General features: G+C 37.0%; 2 protein-coding genes across 2 annotated transcripts in view; both read right to left on the bottom strand.

Moving 5' to 3' along the window:
- LOC140154746 (serine/threonine-protein kinase unc-51-like) overlaps positions 1-7707 on the bottom strand; it is a 34538-nt gene extending 26831 nt beyond the window's left edge. The window contains exons 1-3 of the mRNA XM_072177312.1: positions 7619-7707; positions 1945-1951; positions 790-882 (exon numbers count right to left, since the gene is read on the bottom strand). Of these exons, the coding sequence (XP_072033413.1) occupies positions 790-882; positions 1945-1951; positions 7619-7707 (189 nt within the window). The remainder of the gene's footprint in view (positions 1-789; positions 883-1944; positions 1952-7618) is intronic.
- A 5445-nt stretch (positions 7708-13152) lies between these two features.
- LOC140155970 (protein MTO1 homolog, mitochondrial-like) overlaps positions 13153-25301 on the bottom strand; it is a 33925-nt gene continuing 21776 nt past the window's right edge. Inside the window, exons 6-17 of the mRNA XM_072179011.1 lie at positions 24752-24928; positions 23481-23593; positions 22222-22334; positions 21516-21589; positions 20870-20986; positions 20382-20512; positions 19819-20023; positions 18914-19094; positions 16931-17055; positions 16110-16206; positions 15334-15388; positions 13153-14197 (exon numbers count right to left, since the gene is read on the bottom strand). Coding sequence (XP_072035112.1) covers positions 14087-14197; positions 15334-15388; positions 16110-16206; positions 16931-17055; positions 18914-19094; positions 19819-20023; positions 20382-20512; positions 20870-20986; positions 21516-21589; positions 22222-22334; positions 23481-23593; positions 24752-24928 — 1499 coding nt within the window. The 3' untranslated portion in view covers positions 13153-14086. The remainder of the gene's footprint in view (positions 14198-15333; positions 15389-16109; positions 16207-16930; positions 17056-18913; positions 19095-19818; positions 20024-20381; positions 20513-20869; positions 20987-21515; positions 21590-22221; positions 22335-23480; positions 23594-24751; positions 24929-25301) is intronic.

The raw sequence follows: 25301 nt of genomic DNA, 5'->3' as shown, positions 1-25301 counted from the left end.
GAGCATCTTGCACAAACCTACATGTAGGTGTGCAATGTATGTGAAATGCCATTTATACTCCTTTTATTTTTAGAGTCAGGATGTATAATGGTAACATATGCCCCAAATTATTTATTTTCAAATCAGTGCAGAGAACAATTTACCCTATTCATTCCACTCGCCGCCCAAGTACCTACAAGCGCCCACCCAGTGACTTTACAACAAGCAAACTGTGATATTAGTTTAAATTTTAACTGCCCATGCAAATCTGAATCATGGTCTGAAACATAAATGACACATTGATGATAATAGATGAATATGTTGGGCCTTTTTACACATTGTAGGCCTAAACAATGTAAAAAAATAAGCGCCCACCTGGCGATTAATGGAATAAATATGGTAGGTTAGATGTGAAAATTTATAGTTCTAGGAAAATTTTACAGTGATTCTCAGTGATTTTATAATTATATTGCTTTTTTTTTACCATGAGAAAAAAATCTTGATAAAAATTTGTCATAAAAATGTTTTGGTTGAAAATGTCATTTTTTAGGATTTCTCAAATAAAAAACAAATGCAATTAAATTGCTTCCGAATTGAAATGCACACAGCCTACAGTCTGTCTACTCTGAAGTACAAAGTACCGACGCGGACGCACACATTTGTGCCGACTTTGAAGGTACGCATACCTGCAGCAGAGACGCAACACTGCGCATTGTGTACGCGCTGTATACGCGCGCGTTGTCACTTTGTACTTCAGAGTGGACAAACTGTACAAGAAACAAACCTGGTTGTTTTACACCTGACACTTACCTTGAGAATTTCAATTTCTTTCTCTGGAAAAGTTTGTGATTTGGACAGGTTTTTCTTGTTAATGCATTTCACTGCAACTACCTCATCTGGCTTCTGAAAAGTGAGAACAAGAAATTACTCAGTAGGTCTAATATTATCATATTATATACACGTGCACAATACTGCACATATTAAGAGGAATGGAGGTGACATAAACATCCAGGGTTAATTTTCAACCTTACGGCTATGGATATATCCATAATTGTATTTTAGATTTGCTGGCAGTGAAGCATAAGGTCCGTTATATGCATTGCCGCACTGCATCGTTGCGGTATCGCAATAAAGTTAAATACATTTTTAACTTGGAAATGCGACAAGTTGCGGCAAAAGTACCAGTAATCAATATATCGGCAACGCACCACACCGCAAAGCAATAGTATACCCTGGTCTAGTTTATTGATGTACATGTAACCAACATAATTTGTTCATATTATACAAGTATATGTTGTATAGTGCTGATTCTGCCCACCCATGGCAGGGGGACCCAACAGTTGCCTTTGTGTAGGCCTTTTCATGCTTTTGCTGGGCTACCACTTCTTATTTTGCTTGCCTTTTTCATCACTCTTGGATTGGTAGTGCGCAGCATTTGCTCTTTCTTTTTAACAGAGGTATTGGTTGGGTCCTGTTGTCATGGTGGGGCGGTATTATTTAAAATCTCATGCATATTCTGATCTTTGTATGTATCTTGGTTACAGTAATTAAGATGGGGTCTGGTGGACTATGACTGTATGTTTTTTTTCCTTTCCACCAGGCCCAAGTATAGGTGAATAAAAATGGAAAAACAAAAAAAATTGTGGCATAGTATGAACGAACCTAGACCCGGTTTACTTCAATTGCCACATCAAATTAAAATTGCAATTTACAGAAACTGTAGGATTAGCATAAATTATTTGGTGATGTGGTGTTTACATGATGCTTTTTAAAAACACAAATTGTGAATTGGACTTTTGTGCCATCACTTGCTCAGTCAATGCTTTTAAATGCTTCAAATAACCATTATGAATTTGACTTCTATTGCGTGTTTGTTTGCACTGCAAAAGTCGAGTTTAAATTTGACAATAAGTTCCTCCGGGTCGTCACTAAAAGTCGCCTTCTGAAGTTGGGAGTTCAAAATACGGCAACCCTGTTTACACACAAACGAAATCAAGTCAAGTCAACTTCAGGCTCTGTGCACACAGGGTAATAGTTTGAGAATAGGAAAATCATGTACGTATAGACCACTTGACATGTGACGTCATTGCCCGGCAGTATGCGCGCGAATTATGTTAATTTCCATTGTTCTTTGCCCTGCAGTGTGCGTGCGCATCGTAGTTTGCTCAGGGCACGTAAATTTAAAATCGCACATCACATTTCATATAGTACAAGCAGGGATAGCATTAAGGCCCGAAAGTCGGGGGTTGTTTTCCCGTGTTTTTCACTCCCGAGTCCCGAGCTTGCAGAAAATCCAAATACATGGGGTGAAAATTAAATCTCGGGGGTGAAAAATATTTTGCAGTGTAGTCAGCCTGACTGTCAGGGGTAGGAGTAAGGTGAAAAATTGATATTTTTTTAAATTTAGGGGGTCATTCACCCCCGATCGGGGGTTAACACTACCCCTGAGTACAAGAAAGCCATTGAACAGTGTATCGACTGTCCAATCCCTCGCTATTGTTGATAAACAGTGATGTTTTAGTGGTCTGACTCTATAGACTAGGAGACTGGGAGCTAAGTACCGGTACTAACAGTTTACCACCACACCCTTTGCATCCCCCAGGAATAAACCAAACAAACTTTTAGTTCCTTACGGATGGTTCAATATTTAAGCCGGGGGTGGGAGAATCTGAATTTGGGAGGAGGGGGTCTTGAGGGGGATCTAAAAAGGTGGAAAACAAAAGTGGATTCTGTAAATGTTGAGCAGACGTGAGGGGGGAACATGAAATGTTTCGTTATTTTTTTGTCAAAACCCCCACTTCCCCCTGCATATATTGAATGATCTCTTAGATTGTCCCTGCTTTTGGGTTGGAATTCCCAACATTTCACAGAACAGGGAGGGGCCAGCTTCCTAATAAACAGACTTTCGTTTACGGCCACACGTTTTGAACTCGCCACCCAAAAAGGGTGGTGGTGTTACGTATTTTCAAATTGTGATCTGTTCAATTCATCATAGCTCGGCTAAACAAAAAGATTATGTCATGGTTTTGGTCTCATTTAAACGCTAAATAATACCACTAAATAACCTGTAAATATGAACAATATAGCTTTTCAACTAACGAAGCTGTGGTCGATTGAATTGCGAGCAGTCAGGGTGGTGGAGGGGGGGAAGCATAGGGGGGGGGGAAGCGGTACACACAAACTCTATGGGAACGCGACGTTTCATGTGTGTAACTTGAATAAATTCACTGCTACAGGGGCTATAAACTTGGTTTTGGTCTTAATTTACAGCTAAACAATTCTGCTAATTGTTTTTAATCATTTTGAACTCTTAATGATTGGTTTAGTCTATAAAATTCAAACTTTTACGTACAAAACCACCCGTTTTCATATTAAACACTGTAGAAAGTAATGCAGATGTCTTCAAAATCTAAAAGTTGCTGTAAAAATTTTATTACTTAACCTATCATAGTCAAAGTATACATTTTCTGATAGGAAATTTGATGAGGAATCTAAATATGGACTTACTTTTCCTGTATGGGTTAGGGGTAAAATGATTCAGTTCAAAATATGATGAATTGTAAAAATTCTAACATACTTTGGGACACCCTGTATTCGAGATTACCAAACAGCTGTGATTTTTTATCTTCCAAAGTCTGTAGGCTCCCCTATCCTCTAACTAAATAGATGTTATTTACTTTCAGTTTATTACTGCAAGTTAGTAATAAGCAATGCATTAAGTAACCCTTTTTGTATCCGAATTTTTTATTCCACCCTGTATAACTTCAAGGTCACCCTGTATAATGAGTTGAAATATGTATTGTTACATTCCTTATGCCTTCAGCTTTCCAAAAATGTATACTTTTGCTAGTTTAGGGTTGATAATTGTGGAGATATTCTAATTTGAAACTCGATTGGTGTAAAAATTCATATATATTTGCGATGTAACGGTACGGGTGGCGAGCTCAAAACACATGGCCTTACAGGACATCATTGAACTTTTGGTTTGTTCCCTTAGTATCCTAACATAGCCTGCTAGTAGTAGTAGCTACACTCTAAGTTGAAAGCCATAAGACAAAATAAGACATTTTACCTGAAGCTCTACTTACTTAAACTTCTTAAAGGGGCACTCATTAAAGGGGCAGCCTCTTCCCCAAATTACTCCAAAAAAGTTTTTTATACCATCCATCAAATCCTAGGACTACATCGTCATTGTACAATCACTATAATGTTTGTGTGTAAACTTTCTGGCAGATTTGGTCATTTGACAAAAATAATGTACAACCTTGGTTGGGAATGGGATATCATGGAGTCAAGGCGTATTAAAGCCGCCTGTAACAATGAGACTCATGACATCATCCCATTCCCCAACAATATAAGATTTCATCTCATTCAATCCAATACCCAGAAAGCAATATGTGTACCAGGCAGACCTCAGGTCATTTTATTCACTCGTATAAGAGCCAGCAAAAACATGTATAAATTGCAGTACATGTATACATGTACATGGATCCATGGAACATCCTAGAGTGGGACATGCTTCCTGACACCACCAGATGCGCACAAACTTCAAGGACATGGATTATCTTTGCTCGAGAAGTCAACCAATTGCATTTGAAATCTAGTAGAAATCGATGAAGTGTGACACTGTGTAAACCAATGAAAGATCGAAAGTAAACACAGCTGATCAGGACGGGACGATCGCATCAATAAATATTGTTGAAAATAAACTAAATTTTAGAATACTTCAAAACAGGCAACCTTTTCTCCAAAGATGTATAGTTGACTCATCAAAAGGGCCTTCATCCAAATTCAAACAGCAGCAGAATAGATAACAGGTGCGTTGCAAAAAATGTCATACTAATTTACGAAAAACGATTGGCAGTAAACTCTAGCCTCATATTTATAATGCATTTATTGTGTGCAAATTTGAAACTAGAGTTCTCAAGTAAAGGATTCTCTCTCCTACATTGTAGTTTGCCCACACCAGAATTTTAATATTACATTAAGTGCACGGCACATGCTGAACGAGATAGCCCAGCCAGGGCTGTTCCTAGGGATTTTGCCGCCCTAGGCAAAGCCCCTCCCTGCCGCCCCACCAAAGCGTACCAAAAAAGTGTTAAGGGGGTTACCCCCTTGAAAACTAATCAGTTTGACCTATTTGTATATTGCACACCAAAGGCGTCAATCCGAATTTGATAGTGTGGGGACACAAGTTTTGTAAAATATGACCGCGAACACATGGCTCACGTCGCAGGGGGATGACTGAGGGGGGATGTGGCCTCTTAGTCGTTGGAAAATTTTACGAAATGGGCGCCAAATGAAGGCATTTGGTGAACACTTCAGTTTGCAGCTCATTTCTAGTTGCTAGCCTGGACATTTTGTCAAGGGAGGAGGGGGGACAAAATTATCTAGTGGGCTCATTGCACGCAAAGATGAATTAGGCGCGGATTTTCATCTTCCTTTTCTCCGCCCGTTTCTTCTTTCTTTTTCTCTGCCCCATTTCTTCTTTCTTTTTCTCCGCCCCGTGTCTGCTTTCCATTTCTCTGCTCATTTTTTCTTTTTCTTAGGTCCCCTTTTCCTTTTCCGCCCTGTTTTCTGTTTCTCTTTTCGCCCCTTTTTTATTTTTCCTCACATTTTTTCTTTTTATCCACCCTCATTTTTTCTTCGCTTTTCTTTCTCCATTCCTGTTGTTTCTTTTTTCGCCCTTTTTTGCGCCCTCTGCGTTTGCCGCCCTAGGCGACTGCCTTACCTGGCCTAATGGTCTGAACGGCCCTGAGCCAGTGTTCGATTTACCGCCTGCATACCTGCACCAGTGCATGTAACATTCCCTTTGTGCATGCAGCTTTTCACTACCTGCCTGCACGTGTGCATGTACGATTTTAGCGCTAGCGATATGACAAGGCCAATATACAAAAGTAAACAAGCAGTCAGTCCGATTTGGAAAAACCCAATCTATTTTTAGCGCAACATCCTGACTTCAGGGCTGACGCAAATTGACAATTCACGATACCCCTATCACGTGAGAACTGTCACTTTTTTTCATTTTTTTTTATTGACTTCCCTAGTCTTCAACACAGCCAGTTTGCGTCGGTCTGATACTCGTCGATCCTAACGAACATTCGCGATATCAGCCACATACAGTCTGGTCCGAGACTATGACTTCCCTTAGAGGGGCTAGCGTAATGTGACGTCATCCACCAATTCCCGATACCCTCGCACATGTCGAAGCTGTCATTTTCATTTAATTGAAAAAAAAAGAACCGGAATTTAAACTGTGGGAAATATTTGTTTACGTACGGGAAATAATCATAATAATGTCCAGCAAAAATGGAAATAGCTCAAAAAACACTTGCATCATTCTGGAAATTGTGCACCTCGTCGGCGACTAGTTCTAGAACAGATGAAGCCACAGCATCCAGTGTTTTGGCTAAGAAATCGGCGAGTGATCGGCATAAAAATGACACTGACAGCCGGGAATATTATTACAAGCTTAACTGACAATGATCGTGATTCAATGTGATTTTATGTTTGCTTTAATTTTGGTGCATGCACACTTTTTGCTGTGCATGTAGAAATTTTGGGCTACATGCACCAGTGCAGGTAGGAAAAAATTTGTAAATCGGACACTGCCCTGAGCTCAGCTGTTGTGCTGGCGATTGTGCATAACTTTTTTGAGCAAAGTAGGCCTACATGCAGATTCATCCTCACATGACTTGCTTTTTTGCTTCAAAATTGTGACTTGCAATCAAATATAAATTTTGGTCAAGATATTTGGTATTAAATTTGCCTTGCTTTGAGTTTGACCATCGAGCTAATAGAAGCTCAATGGTTTGACTGATTCCCACAAATTCTGGTTGGGATAATTTTGAACATGATGCATGGACATGATGATGGAAACTCCATACTCCCAATTTTGTTGTTGTCACATGGGCTTCATGTGCACAGTTTTCCTACATTGTATGCACGATCCTGGAACTAAGCCATAAGGAATGATCCTTACCCTACAATATGTACGGTATCCTTTATGTATACACTCCTCAGACCATCAGACAACCCTCTGCGGCGCGCGACTTATCTGCGGCGCGCGACCTATAAACCCAGACGCAGTACGTGTCAGGGTGCGTGACTCGCCACTAATCGCGCGCGTGCATTTGACGCGTTTTTGGTCATGACCTGAGCCGTAAGGTTATTGACCTCAACAGCCTGGCAACCGACCAATTTTTTTGTTATTTCCATAGTGATTGAATAGTTTTGCATCATCTCTGAGTCTATTCGCGAACAAGATTTAGCGACTTCCTTTTATTTATATCTAGATACCATGGCCTATGCTGATTCAATGAATGACACAATCATGACAAGTGAATGAACTGACCTATTCAAAATAAAAATTTCAAAAAGGGAAAAACTTACAACATTTTCATCTGCAGGATAAAACATTTATATTAAAATAATATGTATCACAATTATTTGTATTGACCTGATTATGATCCATATCAAAATCCATCATATCACTTTATGATGCAATGTTGTGTCATACTTGAATCACAATCAATATTCAGTCACTCCACTCTCCAGACAAAATTGCACGCAAGTGACATGAGAGTCTTCCGTGATAATGTAAACAAAATTGTAGACAGTTTGCAAAGGCAGAACTTACCTTTTCCTTCGCCCAGAAAAGACGATTGCAAATGCTCCATGACCAATAAGATCTTTCTTACTGTATTCGTATTCACCCACAGATTCCATGGTGGAAAATACAGTCAAAATCCGGCAATATAAAAATGCCGGTTTGGAAGAAGATGTACACAAACTGCTCAGTTATTTGCGCCTGAATGTAGCTTTGTCCGTCTCTGACAGACAGGGGTTTCCCTGCCAAAATCAACCCTCAACTCAGCGTTTATTCGCCTCCACCGCACCTTGATAGACCTCGGAGATCTCCCAATCATTTTACACAAATTAACCCATTTCTGAAGGTATTTGAACAAAAATATATGAAGATTTTCATGTAAGATTTCCTTCGTCGTCGCATACGTTCACGCAGATTCCGTTTTCTGTGTTATTTTTGCGTAGTTAATGTTTAGGGTGTTGCCAGTTTTAAGTGTCACAATAAAATTATTTTTCTCAAACCCATAAATGTAATTCCCCGGTGTGTAATTCACAGTTCTGATAAAATGTTTGAGTCGTCCATTCCGTAGCCTAGCCGGGCGGGAGAGGGCTGGGGCACCGCCCGGGGCACCGGTGCGATGCACCCCACGCCAATCCAAATAAAGAATTAAAACAATCTGTAAGAAATTGGCCCTGTTTTGAAATAAAAATTCAAAAAACATGAGCCACAAAATTAGGTCCACTTGAGCCCGTACGGTAGCCCCCCCCCCCCTCGGGCCTGTCGCACCCCCAAAATCCTGGCTGAGTAGTATTCCGGGGTAGTATAATAGTAGTAGGTTTGTAGTCATTGGCCTATTGGTTCACCTCAAGTTCGGTACTGAGTCGAACCATGCGCGCCGGCTCGCGCTGAGTGCCTATACCGTGACACGCATACAGAGTTTAGTTGCTGAACAGGCGTCAACGAGTATTTTCGTAGAAGTAGAAGTAGAAGAGGCAGTTTGTTGGCACGCTTGCGGAAGTTGCGGTGCAACTGCGAAAAATCATTTTTTCATTACTGAACTTGAGGTGAACCAAATTATAGGCTATATGGACCAGGGCTAAATAGATGAGGGCACTAAGGGCGACTTAGCTAAAATGTTGCACACGATAGTCAGGGGGGTATCATCAAATTTACAAAAAGTTGGCATCAATAAAATTGCGACCCCCCCCCTATTTCGGTAACACAAATTTTATGACCTCACACCCCACACAGTGGCGTACCGTGGCCGCCCCAACCCCGGGGGGCTGAAGAAGAAACAATTTTGCCGCCCCTTCCTTAACAGCCCGAAAAGGTTGACACAATTTTTTTCACGGTCGTTTGAAAAGTGAAGAGCCAAAAAAAAAAAAAAAAAGGATTTTAGCGCTAGCGTCCCAAAAAGCAACCTTTTTCCAAAAATTTTTAGCCTTTTTCAATTTTTGGCGCCCTTTTGTCTTTGCTAATTCGTTTTGCCGCCCTCTTCGTTTTTGCCGCCCCTGTTTTTGCCGCCCCTTCTTCTTCCGCCGCCCCTTCGTTTTTGCCGCCCCCTACTATGACCCCGGGGGCTGGCCAGCGTTCGAAATAGGGCCGGGCAGCCGGCCATTGGCCTGTAACTTTTTGGCCTGGCCGGTAACTTTTCTGACTGGCATCTAGTTACCGGCCCGGCTGGCCGGTAACTTTTTAAGGTCAATTTTGAGGCATATTTCGAACACTGGGGCTGGCGCCCCAAAGCCCCCCCCCCAAAAAAAATACGCGCATGCCACACCGGGATGCCACACCACCGATAGCTACCGATACACCTTACCCTCTGCTGAAATTGTATTGAAATCAGTATTTTTAATAAAATAAACACTGTGTGACTCCTATAGGCCTATTTTGGTCATCAAAAATTTTATGACCCCCCGATATTTCTTTCCAAAAATGTATGACCCCCCCCTGTATATATTTGGGACCCCTACAAAGAATGATAGCCCCCTCCTCCTTTTAACATGAAGCAAGCCTGCATATGAAGCCTACCCCAACTCAGCGCTGACAATCCCTAAATTTAGTACATTGCATTTCAATATGGGAACGTTTAAATTCGTAATTTGGAAATGATCCAACCAACACACACAGCAAAACTCAGCTGATTTTGTCTCACAGTGTGGGTGCCTTTTAAAAAGGTCTTATGACCTTTGCTGAACTTTCCATATGGACGGTTTAAAATGAAAGCGGGCAAAAGCTGCAAAAGAAACAAAGAAACAAAATTTAACAAAGAAACAACATTAACAAAGAAACTGATAAAGAAAATAAGAAATTAAATTTAAAAAGGGAGAAAATTTAAATAAGGAGAAGTGAAGAAAATAAAAAAATCTTGCAAAAGCAAACTTGCAAAAAAAGATCAAATTTTTTTTAATATTTTGACATGGTTTCAACTTTCAAGTGTTTGACTCTTTCCCTCATTGTTTGACTTTTCATTCATTTTCTTGTTTTGTTGACTTCTTTTATCGATTTTTTTTCCCCTTTTCAATCCTTATTTCGCTTCATTGACTAGTTTCATTAATTTCTAGTAGTTTTGTTGAATTTTTCATCCATTTTCACGTTTTATTAAATTTTCTATAGCTTTTCTTGTTTTGCTTTACTTTTTCATCATTTGTCATGTTTAATGAGTATAATGACCCTTTAGTTTTCTTGTTTTCGTACTTTGTTGACTTTTTCATTCATGTTTATTACTTTTCATCCCTATTTTGTTTTATTGACTTTTTCACTGTAGCTATATTAATATTCCCATTGACTTTTTCATACATTTTCTTAGCTTTTCTTGTTTGTTGATTATTTCATTAATAGTATTAATTTTCATGTTTTACTTGACCCTTTTGATTCCCATTTTTGTTTTATAGACTTCCATCCATTTTCTTGTTGATTCTTTCACTTTTTAGTATTTTCGTGTTTTACTTTCAAAGTGATTCCTATTTTTGCTTTGTTTATTTTTATTGTTTCATTCATTTTCTATTATGTTGACCTTTTCGTCCATTTTTATGTTTTAGGCCTACTTGACCCCTCTTTTCATTTTATTTTATTCCCATTTTTATTTTACAAACTTTCAATTTTCATTTTATTTACTTTTTTTTATCTATTTTCATGTTTTACTTCACCCTTTTTGATCCATTGTCAGCTATTGTCTTATTGACTTTTCCATTCAATTTCTTGTTTTTATCGACCTTTTCATTAATTTTCTTCTTGTTTTTTACTTTTCCATCCATTTTCCAGTTTAACTTGACCGTTTGATCCATATTTTTGTTTTATTGATTTTCCCCCATTTTCTTGATTTATTTACTTTTTTATGTATTTTCTTGTTTTGTTTCGTTTTTACTCAAGTTCATCCATTTTTTTAGTTTAACCCTTTTATCCATATTTTTGTTGACTTATTGACTTTTTTATATTAATTTTCTTGTTTCATTGACTTTTTCATCCACTTTTGTGTTTTACTTGATCTATTTTTGTTTTATTTACTTTTTCTTTTTATTTTCTTGTTTTGTTGACTATTTCGTTTGTTTTGAATAAATAAATTTGGTGATTGTAGTGTAAAATGCCAACCCCAGCGGCGTAACTAGGGGGCAAGGGGCAACATGCCCCGCGCACTACCACTAGGGAGACGCCAAATCGCCAAATCATAATGCCGATGCCATTCCCACACCCCAGCTCCTAAGATATTCTTGGGTGGGGGTAGGGACGCCAATTTTGTTTCCCCAGTGTATAGACCCACACTAGTTTTTATTGACCTTTTCTTGTTTAGTGGACTTTTCATCCATTTTCTCGCTTTACTTGACCCTCTTCATCCATATTTGTGACAGACTTTTTCACTCATTTCCTTCTTTGTTGACTTTGTCCAGTTACTTGACCTTTTTGATCTCTATTTTGTTTTGACTCCATTTTTTATTTTATTGACTTTTTCATTCATTTTCCTGTTTGTTGACTTTTTCATCCATTTTCATGTAGCCTATTTTACTTGACCTGTTTGATCCCTATTTTTGGTTTTTTGACTTTTCACACCGCATTCATTTTCTTGTTTGACTTTTCATCCATATTTTGATTTTATTGACCTTTTCATTAATTTTCTTGTTTTGTATTTTTTGATATTTTACTGACTTTTTCAATCATTTTGTTTTGTTGACTTTTTCATCAATTTCCATGCTCTACTTGACCCTATTGATTTCAAGGTGGATGCATTCCAAACAAAGGAGCTTATTGACAAGCCTTCCTAAGAAAATAATTTTGCCATGGTCATAAATTTTTGGAAAGAAAAATAGGGGAGGGGGTCATAAAATTTTTGATGACCAAAATGTAGGGAGCCACAAGATGACCACAGATAGTGTTCATTTTATTCAAAAAGACTGATTTCAATACAATTTTATCCTGTTTAGCGGGTAAGGTGTATCGGTGGTGGGGGTCATAAAATTTTTGCTCCTGAAATGGGGGGGGGGGGTTGTAAATTTGGGATCCCCTTCCAAAGAAAATGATAGCCCCTAATGTCATGTTTTTATGTGATCCAATGCGAGTACTCTGGTGCATGAGATGAGACTGATGTTGGAAAATAAGTGTTTTTATATTCATATTAAACTGACCTTGGCATATAAAGTCCCAAGTTTTGAGATATTTTCTCAAACTATCAAGAGCTATCTCAAGTACCACTGAAACCAATACTGGGGTTGCTGATTTTAATGAATTTTTCATGTTGATTCCAAATATGGTTGTGAAAATATACAATTCTGACATTTTAAAAGAAACTTTGTAACTTGTGATCAGCAGTGTGATACCTGTATGAGAGTATTGTAAGCAGTAAAATAACACATCAATTCAAGGGTGGATTTTAAAATGGAGGCCATTTAAGAAAAAATTGTCCTGCTAGCTTTGGTTGCCCAAATTTTACAGCAAATGCTACTCTATTGGGCATTTTGGAAGAATGGAAACATTGTGCAAAATTAGGTCAAAATAGTCAAATTTGCACACCCTTTTTCTTTTTTAGAAGGGGTTACATGCCCCCTGGATCCATCCCTGCATCAATTATATGTAGGATTTAAATTTTTTTTATAAATTATGGGAGTTCAAAGGGCACCGATTATCTTAATTCCAATTTTACCTGTATTTCATCCATTCACAAATATAGTACCAGGGGGAGCTCAGTCAATTTCATTTCCCCAAAGTCAAAGGCCAAGCATATGATACCTTTTATTTCACTGCTATTCACCCTTGGAATTCACCATCATCCTCCTGCCTTAATCATTGCTGCCGCTGTTTTTTGTTTTTTTGCCATACAAGGACCCCAATGGAATTAAGCTTTCTTTGGAAGGCTTTTTGGGCTATCCTTGGTACTCATTGGTATTTCTTCCATTATCACCTTGTGCAATAGTTTATTCTGGCATCCTGAATTACGTACATGTGCAGTAGATTTTAATGTATTTTATCCATATAAATGTGCATCTATTGCATTTTCTATTTGTTTGCGATTTTTGATGTGTATTGAGTGCTAAATAAAATGAAATGAAATGAAACACAGTATTTTGAGAGAATGAGAAATGAGCAGATAAAGGTGATTGTACACATAAATATTTTATTCCTGTCATAAATCAATTCATAACAATAATCATAATAAAAAAAATATACCATACACCAACACTTGACACACATTATAGGCCTTCAAATCCTTGGATTATTATAACCATTTCAAATTCTAAATTTTGAGATTTTCCAGTTATGTAAACCAAAAACCTCTACCCAAAACAGTTTCCAAAACTTGTTTTGTCCCAAATTTGATAAAAATGTATTAAAAAAAATAATTAAAAAAATGTTGGCTTTTTTTAACAGAAATATCTCAGCACACCACAATTAAAAAATGACATCTGTGTAAATGTTTTTAAAAACCATCAGAAGCTTTGTCCACAAATACTTCATGAAAACTTTGTAATACCTATGTGGCCCGACTGACCTCCCTGCTATTAATAAGTCAATCCTATATTATTGAATTTAACTTTAAAAAAAATAATGAATTGCACTAAAAGCATATAATCAGTCAAAATTAAAACATAATGTCATCAGGAGAAATCACAGCAGTAGATATTTTCATAATCAGTTGCAAAGTGTTATCAGGATACTTGGGCTAGCAAATTTAAATTGAAATATATTGAAAAGATGTTGTTTTGAAAAAAGCACTACTTATAGAGGATACTTCACACTTGCAGCTCATTAACTGTAAAAATCTAAAATATTTAACCATGCAATGTACCCACAGAGAAGGGGCAGCTTCACTTCTTTTTGTGACTCTGAAAAATGGAGTGTTGGTTTAAAACTTAATCATGAAATCATAAATTTAGGTTATTCCTTCGTGTAATTTTACGCAAAATTAGGGTTAGGATTAGGGTAAGGATTAGCTTACACAAAATAATTACATGAAGGATCAACCTAAATTTATTTCTATATCATAGTATCACACACATATACTTATTAACTTTCTACTGTAAACTTTTATCATAATAGTATTGAATCTTTTCCTGCAAGTTTTTGTTTTCTTTTAACATAATTGAGTAGTTGAACTATTGCTGCAGGAGTAACGCCTTGTATCCGGCCAGCTGCACCGATCTGAAAAATACAAAGATAGTGTTTGTAAGTGTCAAGATATTTAGCAACTACCTACTGGCTCTCTATGTGACTGAATTAACTATGAATACTCTTAAAAACACTATCAGTGATTTGGTAAATGAGAAAATCTGAAAAATCTGAAAAATCAGATTTTGCATATTTGTAAAGAGTATAAACTTGTGTGTTAACATATCCTGCAAAGGCCAAAAACAACCTAATAAAGGTAAACATACAGGGGAAAGAACAATCATGCATAATTTGCACACTAGTACCATTAAACATGCAATTACAAATGGAAACATAACATGCAGATAAACCAGAGAAAAAACTCTGAACATACATGCCTGTGCGGGGACTTGAACCCCAGACCTCTTGTATGCAGGGCTGATCTACACAGACTGCCTCTGATAAACAGGACTCTGGTACTTATGAATAAGGTAGTCTCATTTTAGCCAATGTTTGAGGAGTCTGTCCACATTGACACTTGTAACTACACACATGTGAATGAAGCTTCATATTTATCAACACTTCCATTTTTGTCCTTTTTGTAAATTGTGTTCATATGAAAAAAGCACATAATGACAATTTTTTGACTTATCCTTCACTTTTAAGCCATTCCTAAATAAATTGCTGGGATCACTGATACATTGATAGTGCTTCTAAATCTAGTTTACTATGGAACAGACAGGTGCACTGCAGATCTGACAAAGTGTCAAGATATCTAGCAAGTACATGTATGGGACTCTTTACAAAATTGAAAGAGGGACTTCTATGCTAATTAAAGCACTGGTTTGCATTCACACATAAGGACTAACATTATCCCCCACATTATCCACAAACAAGCAAACTTCATACACAAAAATTCTTGGGTTGACAGCATCCTTAAAAAGAATTTTCTCTTTAAGATTTTTTTCTTTGCTTTTTTGTCATTGATACTGCTTGGAGAGACAGTTGCACTTGGAGCACCACATGCACATGCCATCACCCACTGTAACAGTTTATGAGACTTCTAGTGGCAATGATTTGAAGACTTCATTTTGTAAATCACACTTGTAAATAATTAAAATGAGCACACTGCATGAGAAAGCTAATCAATAAATACATATAATTTGTAACACAAGTGGCGGTTTACTTACTGTTGTTGGTCGGACTTCAGCCAATCTTTGTTTCACTTCATTTGACAATCTCATCCTGCAGAAGAAAATCAAAATAATTTGCTATATTAAAAAATAATCTTCTACTATCTGCAGACGGTCCATCATAATGTACAAATTGAAATGCTGCGCTATACAGTACAGATTTATTCATGCTGAAGACAAGAGGAAGACTTTATAATGAGGTAGGTATATTTTTCACACTCCACTGCCCCGTATGACACTTTATAATGTATTCACCAAAGAGAGGAACAAAAGGCAGTAATTAATGAACATATATGGGTGTTCAGTTGAAGCGGAAATCCTTTATTGAAATGGGTGCAGTATTTGAAATTGAAATTTGCTATTTATTAATTAGAGGGTACTCTATTTTAGTTAAAGAATATGTGAAAGAAAACATTTTTGAATCAAATTTGCATGGTCAGGAATTTTTAATCACAACTTACCTTCACTATCAAAATGTCTATAAGTTGGTCTTATGCTTTGGGTATCAAAATCATCAAACTTAAACTAATACTTATATGCCTACATAGTTGTTTCTTTTCCCTCTCTGTCAACCATGTGTTTTACTCGTTTCCGCACATCAAGTTGGTATGCTCTTTCTTTACATTTGTTCACCTATTCAAGGTATCCTCTTGATCCATGATGTGTTTTGTGTCCTTGTTTGGTGTACTCACCATTACCTACTTTATTCCTTAAGGCTAGTTCCTGCCCACCATACCCATACTTCAGATGATAACATGTTTGATCATTCTTACCTATCATAATCTATATCAGTTGGAAGTACAAGCTCCTCCTCTAATTTCACCTCTTCTATGTCTTGATGTTGTTGTGCTAGTAAGTGATCATATAATCCTGTTGAAACACAAATGAGAAATAGAATCCCATTGGGGTTTAAAGATTTTTGTAATCTGATTGGTCAATTAATAGGAGACAGGCACCTAAATTTGTTAGTTTAAAAATAATTATGTGACCAATTTGTTTTCACATCACCCTCTAAATGCTACCAACAAAACTATCCAAAACTAGAACAATTTTCACAAACTGTGCCCCTTCATCAAACTTGAAACACACTTGATTCTCACAAACTCATCTGGCAAGGATCAGGCAAATCATGTGAATCTGTGTGTGGAATAGGTAGGAACTTTAGCAGAATCACTAAGTTTAGGAAACTTGTTTTGATTCTCTGATTCTCCTGCCTTTTAATAGGTTTTAGCAAATAAATGAACCCTTTTTGGAATCAATTGACAGCAAGAATACTACCCTAAATCAATCAGTCTACCAACCAAAAATACCATTTTCTTGAAAATCAGTGTTTTATGTACCCCTAAATGGTCACTAAAAACACCCTTTTTCATTTGTTATTTGGTCATGCATTTGTACAGGGTATTTCTCTAGTGCCCTCTCGATGCAAATAAGTGCTTGTATAAAGTGGTTGCAATGGTTTTGTGGTCAAAATATAGGCAAGGACCAGGCAAAATTTGAAGAGAGTGGTTTGTAACCTTTATCCAGAAATGCCTACAGAAAGTTGAAATACTAAAAAACTGTCTTGTGTAACATTTTCTACACTAAATCCTACCTGCTGTCTGTAGTCTGTGCACAAGTTGCAAATCTTCTGATAGGTCCTTTAATACTTTATTTTCTGGCAACACAATCGATAAAAGTTTGACAGTAACATTATTGTATTGTAGAAGTTCAAAGGCACTGTAAGAGAAAACATTTTGTGTTATAATGGTCAACTTTTCTATAGAACAGCAAGTATGAGGGAAAAAAGAAGTGCTGTGGCTTCCAGTTGACTTATGAAGAGTTGATCAATGAACATTGAAAGACAGAGATAAAAATACTAAATCGCATATGACGTCAGGGCAAAGGTGCGCCATGATTGGTTGCTGACCTGCGCAGTATGGCATTTTCTGTCTAGTTGTCAGAATTTCAGACGCCAACTAATATTTCTGATGACCTGATAGCATTTCATTTTTACAAGTCCAAATGTCCTTGTTGTGTCTGTGTGTTGTCATGTCAAATCCTCAAACAGTCAATAATACAAAACAAGATGAAGTCTGGATAATGTTTGTTTGTAATGTCAAATTTGGATCACTGTTTTGATTCAAATGACAAGCAAACCTCAATTTCTTGCACACACAAAATCACAATTTGCTTTAATGAAGTGCACTTTTACCAATTGTGACCATCCACAAAAAACCCAGTGTTAAGTCGTAATTTTAAGTATCTTACATTTGAAACAGTTGAAATCTCCAGAAAACACTTGTCATAACTGCTTGTGAAATAGGTGCTCAAAATTCAAGTTTGCTCTTATATAATAATAATAATAATACTTTATTTTTATAAAGCGCATTTACATCAAACAAGATCACAAAGCGCTGAACAATATTAAAACAAAATATAATAGTACAGATAAAATATAAAAACATCAATAAAAAGTACAGATAACATTATCATAAAAACAAAATAATATGAAAAACAAGATAATCACGAGATAATATAAGATAAAAGAAAAATACAATAACACCAAGATGGGTAATGCAATGAAGGAATGATTAATGAGCAGCAGATGCAGAAACACATTGCACTAACCAACTGGCTAACAGAAAAAAGCAAATGATGTAGGCCCGCCACAACAAATTCACGAGAGTAAAAAACAATCAAAACTGAGCGATGTACACCAAGAGCAACAAACAATATGACTCAATAAAAAATATATAACTGCGCAAAAAGAAACTTAAACTAACACCTAAAATGCAATCTGCACAGGAAACGGAAACACGAGAGCAAAGGCCACAAAATTAACTGTGCAGAAAGCAAAAAGGAAAAAAGAAAATTGAAGCAAAATTTACCAACAAAATATATACTATTAGACAAAAACCGTGATGAGAATTGCAAAGGAAGAGGTGAACGAGCAAGAGCAAAACAATAACAACAATGCAATTACCATCGGTCTAATATAATAATAAGCAAATACCATCGGTCTAACATAATAATAAGCAAATACCATCGGTCAAACATAATAATAAGCACAAGAAAAGCAAAAAACTAAAACAGCTAATAATGTAGGCCCACTACAAAACAATCACGTGAGCAAAAAAAAAGAAACAAGTGGGCATACATCAAAAGCAACAAAGCAATTATGGGGAAATAATGTAATGCAAAGCAAAAAGAAAATGATACTGATTAACACCGAAAAATGCAGTGTGCACAGGAAATGGAAAACACGAGCGCCAAGACCAAGTAACGAACTGTGCAAAATGCAAAAAACAATGATATACTTTGCTAGGATGCACAACAGCAAGATTCACGAGAGCATAAATCAAAACACAATGAAAAGTATTATGCATCAAAGCAATAATAGGCCTGTAAAATTACAAAAATCAAATAACATTGTAAAAATTACAAATCAAACAAGCTCTTGAAATTCCTTTTGTTTTCTATAATGCTTATTGGTCCATTTCTCTGAATAAGCACTGGCGACTTTACACTGGGTTCATGGTGGATGGTCACAATTATTATAATGTGACCAAAACCTTTAATGGAGAAACTTTCTCACCTTATGTGTGCAGGCCTTGAACCTGTGATAGGTACATCACATGTAAGTTGGTGAAATGACTGCTGCCACTTATTAGCTGTCATATGAATTGATTTCAAGAGATCAATACCCTCTGATAACTCGTTGTCTACATACTGGGTCTGTTTGTACCTATGATTGCTAACACATCCTACATTGTAACCTGAATAAGATAGATAAAAGCAATATTAAGGGAAAAAAGATGGTTTTAAAAACTCTTATTTTAATGATGCAAACTTAGCAAGGTCCATCCAAGAAAACAAAGAAAATACCATTTTGTTCATGAGAAATTGCTCTAAAATACAATCATTCATAACATGTACTGCTACGTAAGACTTGGAATCAGTCTATTCAGAAGTCTACATTAAGCTCACAGTCATTGACACTGTGAACGCGCATTGTTCGCAATGCTGATCACGTAGTCGAGGTGCTAATGGACATGCTGTTAGTACCCCAATGGCGGATCCCATACATGTGTCAAATTTTGTGATTCACGAGTTTATTTTCCAGGTTCTGTAGCGTGTGCAAATTGGCTGGTCCGCGTTCCACAATCAAAGCCTTGCTTTCATCAAGTGAAAGCAGACCAGGCACCATAAAATGGAAGGGTGGTTACTAGTCTTGTAATTTTGTAAGAGCCCGGTGCCAAAATTTGATCTCCAACCATGGCAAAAAGCACCTTGGTACCCACTTAATGAAAACATTCTACATATCTAGGTGATTCCTAAATGCCTCCAATGGGTTATGCTCTTATGGAGAATCTTGGATCAGTAACAAAGTGAAACCTTGTAGATGTGGTACAGTACTATACCATGATGAATCCAAAACAATGAACTTGAATTTGAACAATTCTTTTTACACAAGTTTACATAATCAAAGTTCAGTCTCACCTTTACTTGTAAGTCTCAAATCAGCATTATCCGGTCTCAGCGTCAGTCTAAATTCAGCCCGACTGGTGAACATACGATATGGTTCAGTGGTGCCGTGGGTTGTTAAGTCATCAATCAATACACCAATGTATCCTTCAGCTCTGCTGATAGTGAATGCTGGTTTATTAGATGCTTTGAGAGCAGCATTGATACCAGCAACTATACCCTGTAAATGGAGAGTTTGGTGACAAATATTATGTGGTATCTTCTGACTGTTAACTTAAATGATGACACAGTATGACCTGTTATAATCCTTCACCCATGCATATTTGGATCCCTTGTTGGGAACCATGCAAGGCAAAGAGCATGGCAGTTGTAAGGTGCCTCAATGGCCATATATCATCTAGTTACAGAGATTACAGCCAAAGAGTACAGATTCAGAATTGTACCGCTATGATAAAACATAATTATTGGTTTGGCACAGTATAGATCAAAACAATGTAACTTAATGTAATTTCTCAGGAAAAGCCTGATATTTGCCGGGGATATTTGGGGCTAGCATTTGTGTGCATCCCATGGCCTACCTGTGCTGCAGCTTCCTCATATCCTGTGGTGCCATTAATCTGCCCTGCAAAGAATAAATTGCCTATTCTCTTGGTTTCCAATGATGGGCTTACTTGACGAGGATCCATGAAATCATACTCAACACCATAGCCTGATAACAGAATATGAAAACAAAAGATAAAACAGTACACTTATTGAGAGCGCAGATGATGTATATTCATCAAATATGGGACACAAGGCAAACATCCATTTTAATACTGCTTTATGTCAAATTGTTGGGGGCAATTTTGTTCAGATTTATACACTAATGAAATACAACACTGAGAATGACTGCTGACCTGTTAAGTACTATCAAATGTGGGACATAGGGCTCATATGCATTTTACAGCATTCTAGTCCATTGCACATGAAAAGAAATGGGTGACTTATAACGGTAGCTGATGTCAGATCACACTTTCATCCCATGCACACACACCCCTACACACCCCCACACCCTCATATTGCATACCTGGTCTGGTCATTGTAGCATTTTCTAATCCAGGAACACAATGAACACATTGCTCTTGTAACTCTGCAGGTAATGTGATAGAAAACCCTTGCATGTACACTATATTGGTATTCAATCCTGTAATAGAAAAAAAAAAGTTACGAATCTTCAAGTGCCATGGTCACTTACATTTCGAGGGATCAGAACCAGAAAGCCGTAACTCACTATGACCAGCCCTCACAAAATGAGCACAAAGTTGGCTCCTTGCTTTGGTCTTCAAAAATCAATATTTCCTCCACAATATCTTTTGTTTTCCATTGAATTTTGTCATGATTAATGGACAGTGTCTTCAATAGTGCAATGGCAACTTTATGCTCATTTTGTGGGAGCAGGTGATTGTGAGTTGAGACTTTCTGGCTCTCAACCCTCGATTTGGTGAAACTTAACAGAAAATATACCAAACTTGGGTCAACTTACATGTAAATAGGAAATACCTTTGTAAACAAGCACCTAACCTGGAGCATTTTATTTATTTAGACCCAAAATGTGTGGCTTTACTGGTTTATACACCAGCGTTGATTATGCACAACCCTAGTAACTAGCTCGCTCAAATTGAGGGTTATTAATCGGTCAATGCATATATCCATATCTCATCTAGAAGACTTACCTTCAGGTTCCAACCAGATTTGATGCCCCTTGTTTCCAAACCTCATTATTTTGGATTCGATTGAAGGGCAATATCTGCAATAAATAATTCAACAACAGAATATCTAGCTGTCATTTACGAAAAGTAACATTAACCAATGATATGTTTAGGTCTTTAGTAGCTGTATGGAATTAAAAACAGTCATTTTTTCCAAAGTATTATAGATTGATTTTGACTGAAATTGTTTAGTTTTTTTACCATATTTTTTGAGCTTTCTGATGTTTTTCCCATTTTTTGTTAAACAACAAAAATGTAAATATTCCAAGAGCTAAAACTTTGAAAGTAAATTAAGAACAAACTTTATATTTGCTCACAAGAATACATGTCTAAGTCATTATAAACATTCAATATTAAGATGAAGAAAAAACACACCATGCTTTACTATCATGATAATATATTTGAAGTAGTGTATCAGGGCAGGCAGGAGGCTGAGGCAGAGAGGAAGAATACCTCCTGCCAGATAGCTATTAGTATTACTCCACAGTCTAGCTGCTCAGTCTACTGGGGACAGAGAATTTACCAAAATATTGCCCTGTATCTTCTTTTTAACACCAGAATCATGCCCACTAGCAATATTTTTATCCCACCCTCCCACTCCCCCGATCTGTCACTGAATATTTGGAAACCGTAATATATCTCACTGGTATGGTCTTAGGGGTTTATTTACCTTGGGCCATGTGAATCTTGCTGTATATGTATGTTGAGATGTCTGTTGTTCATAATGATTTCACCTACTCTTGATGTAGTGTTTGCCAAGTGACAAACAACTTGATCTTTTGGCTGAAATGTAAACAAATAGTTCATTTTGATGACTCAGCGACACAAAGATGTATCTCCATTAGTCTGTGATGAGAGTGCATGTCCTATATGAGTATTTACATACAAGTGTGACCTCATGCACATCACATGCAATCATACATTCTGCATTTACAGCCATCATGTACAATCTTAAAATATCATGTTCAAACTTACACCTAAATGGAATCAGCCAAATTTATTGTGTTTGTACATGTAGGTCAACTGAGCAATTTGGACTTAAGTCCTCCATAGAACTATGTCCTACATAGTGCTCCATGTTAAACGGCCAAAATAGCCAGTCAGGTTTCTTTCACTTACCTTGTTGTATCAGCCTAAAATAGACAGAAACCCTTCTCGACACTTATTACTAATATTTAAGCATTTTGGGTAAAGAATAACAAAATTTAAAATTTGATTGAAGTCGTACATGAAGACATGTTTCTACTGCTGACCTTTTAGTATAAAATAACTCAAGATCATTAAAAATCAAGTAATTAGACATCGCATTAGCAAAATAAAAAGTCTGTGGAATTATAAAGTTCCTTCCCAGGATATTTAGTATTAGAGGGATATTTTGCTTCCCATATAAAGAAGTACCTAAAAATTAGATGAACATGTTGTTATCTACTGGGAATATGGCCATTCCTTCCGGGAAATAAAATTGTTTTCCCATGTATGTGTAAATTAACGAAGGAAATGAAATGAAACAAAACAAACTAACATTCAAAATTCTCTTTGTTGTTGTTGGGATTTTATAATACATGTATGTGGTGATATTTGCTTATTATTGGTAATACAATACTACCGTAAAAACTTGATAGTTAGCATATGTGCTTACTATCGAGCACTTTTGAAAACATGAAATTGTACCAAAGTCTGGCGCTTTACCAACTGAGCTAATGGATTTGAGACACACATTTGCAGGTTTACTTGTTCGTATTTAACTATGTGTAGCGATGATTTGCCTAAAACTCTTTACATTTTCGTGGATGGGGCTCTTCATGTTTGCATGTTTTAAAAGCGCTCGATAGTAAGCACATATGCTAACTATCTAGTTTTTGCGGTAGTTATCTGAGGTGATCAACAAGCTCTTTAAAATCTCTTGAAAGCCAAGAATAAAAGACATACCTTGATTGAAACTTGCTTGTTTAGGAATGAAAATGGTGTGGGATTATCATCTGGGGAGTTTTGTTGAAGTTTGCTGTAGTCAATGGTTTGGCCATCTAACCTAGGTGGTGTACCTGAAAATGAATCATGTAAAACCTGGTTCACTTACACATTACATGATAAATTAATACCAGAGCTACTTGCATATGTGACTCTCGCCACAACTGAGCCCGGATGTCGCCAGTGCCACTATTGAGATATGCTCCATCGAACTTAACAATAAACAATAGGAAAGAAAGGATTTATTGACTGTTTTATTGATTTTTTTCTACTTAAATGTCAAGTACTATAGACATGATATACATCATTTTAAAGCTAATTTCAAGCAGAATATTTTGGTTGAATATCTCAAAATGATGATTGGCGACATCCGGGCTCAGTTGTGGCGAGGAGTCACATATATACTCTTTTGTTTTTACCATTATGATTTATATGGAGAGGTTATATGTTTAGAATTTGTATAGTGGATAACTATTTGGAATACATTAAATTTCCATATGGGATCCATACGTAAACTCCTATGGTGTTATGTATTTACATTATGCTGTCATAGAAAAGTGATAAAACATTTATTATGCATCACTTCTGATGCCCTCTAACACCACATTTACACACAAACTTGTGAAATGCTAAGAATACAAAATTTACCATTGTTGTCTAGAAATGTAATCACTTTTGAATCAGACAGCATTAGTGCAAATCCAATCTTCATTAAACAATCATGTCATTAAACTGACTCAAGCTAATAAATTTACCAGTTGTTTACATTTTGAGAGTGTGCACAGTGTAAACATGGGAAGTGGGGTTCTGATTGGCGGATTCAATCGTCTGACAATCATAACAACAGACTGATAATCTGATTATGTTGGTCGGCGCATATCGGCGCTTTAAGGGAAGTCGCTCATTAACAGGGCGCTCCCGTCAATCTGTGCAAGCGACTGCCGTTCTTCTCTAAAACCAAGTGTAGGACTCCCCTTAACTGGGTCACCAACAGGAATAGCAAATACTTTAGGCACGCCTGTGTGTTATGGCTAAAGTTTGTTCAGTTTATAATAGGCAAAAATTAAAAATTATTCGGTTTTGGTGTCTGTGTGCGTCAATAAAGTCCCAACTCACGCTTGCGTAATTCACATAGCATGCACAAGTTTAGGCTTGGGTGTGAAGGGTCAAAAAGTATTGTAAAATTATTCTGATATTCTCATACAATCAATATCTGATCTACTACATCCTACCAGTCTTCAACCTTCCCACAGTAAATCCTGCATCCTCCAAAGTCTTGGCTAGACCAATAGCAGGTTCATCTCCAATCCTTCCAGCTGGTCTCTGTTCAAGACCCAGATGAATACAACCTCGTAGGAATGTTCCTGTGGTAAGCACAACAGACTTGCTGTAGAGTCTACTGCCATCAGCTGTAATAGAACAATACAATTATGTACGTAAAGGAGCACAGTGGCCGAGTGGAATGGGCTCCGACTCATAATCGGCAGGTTGTGGGTTTGAGCTCCAATGCTGCATCGTGTTGTGCCCTTGAGTAAGGCACTTTATTGCCATTACTCCTCTCCACCCAGGTGTGGAAGGTAACACTAACTCTCGCTGGGGAGTAGGTGTGGCGATCCCCCACAGCAACATTTCACAGTGGAGTCTGGCCTAATCGCTAATGAAAGAGAGACGGGCACTTGGTCCTGCAGGTTCCACTTCTTTACATTTTATTACTGTGTAATTGATTAAATTTGCAGCACCGTACTACCCTATAGCTTTTGAAAGAAATCAATTCTTTTAGAT

The sequence above is a fragment of the Amphiura filiformis genome, chromosome 6 (genome assembly GCF_039555335.1).
Source record: "Amphiura filiformis chromosome 6, Afil_fr2py, whole genome shotgun sequence".
NCBI lineage: Eukaryota > Metazoa > Echinodermata > Ophiuroidea > Amphilepidida > Amphiuridae > Amphiura > Amphiura filiformis.
The sequence above is the reverse complement of the archived record's forward strand: the minus strand, read 5'-3'. Positions and strand labels throughout refer to the sequence as shown.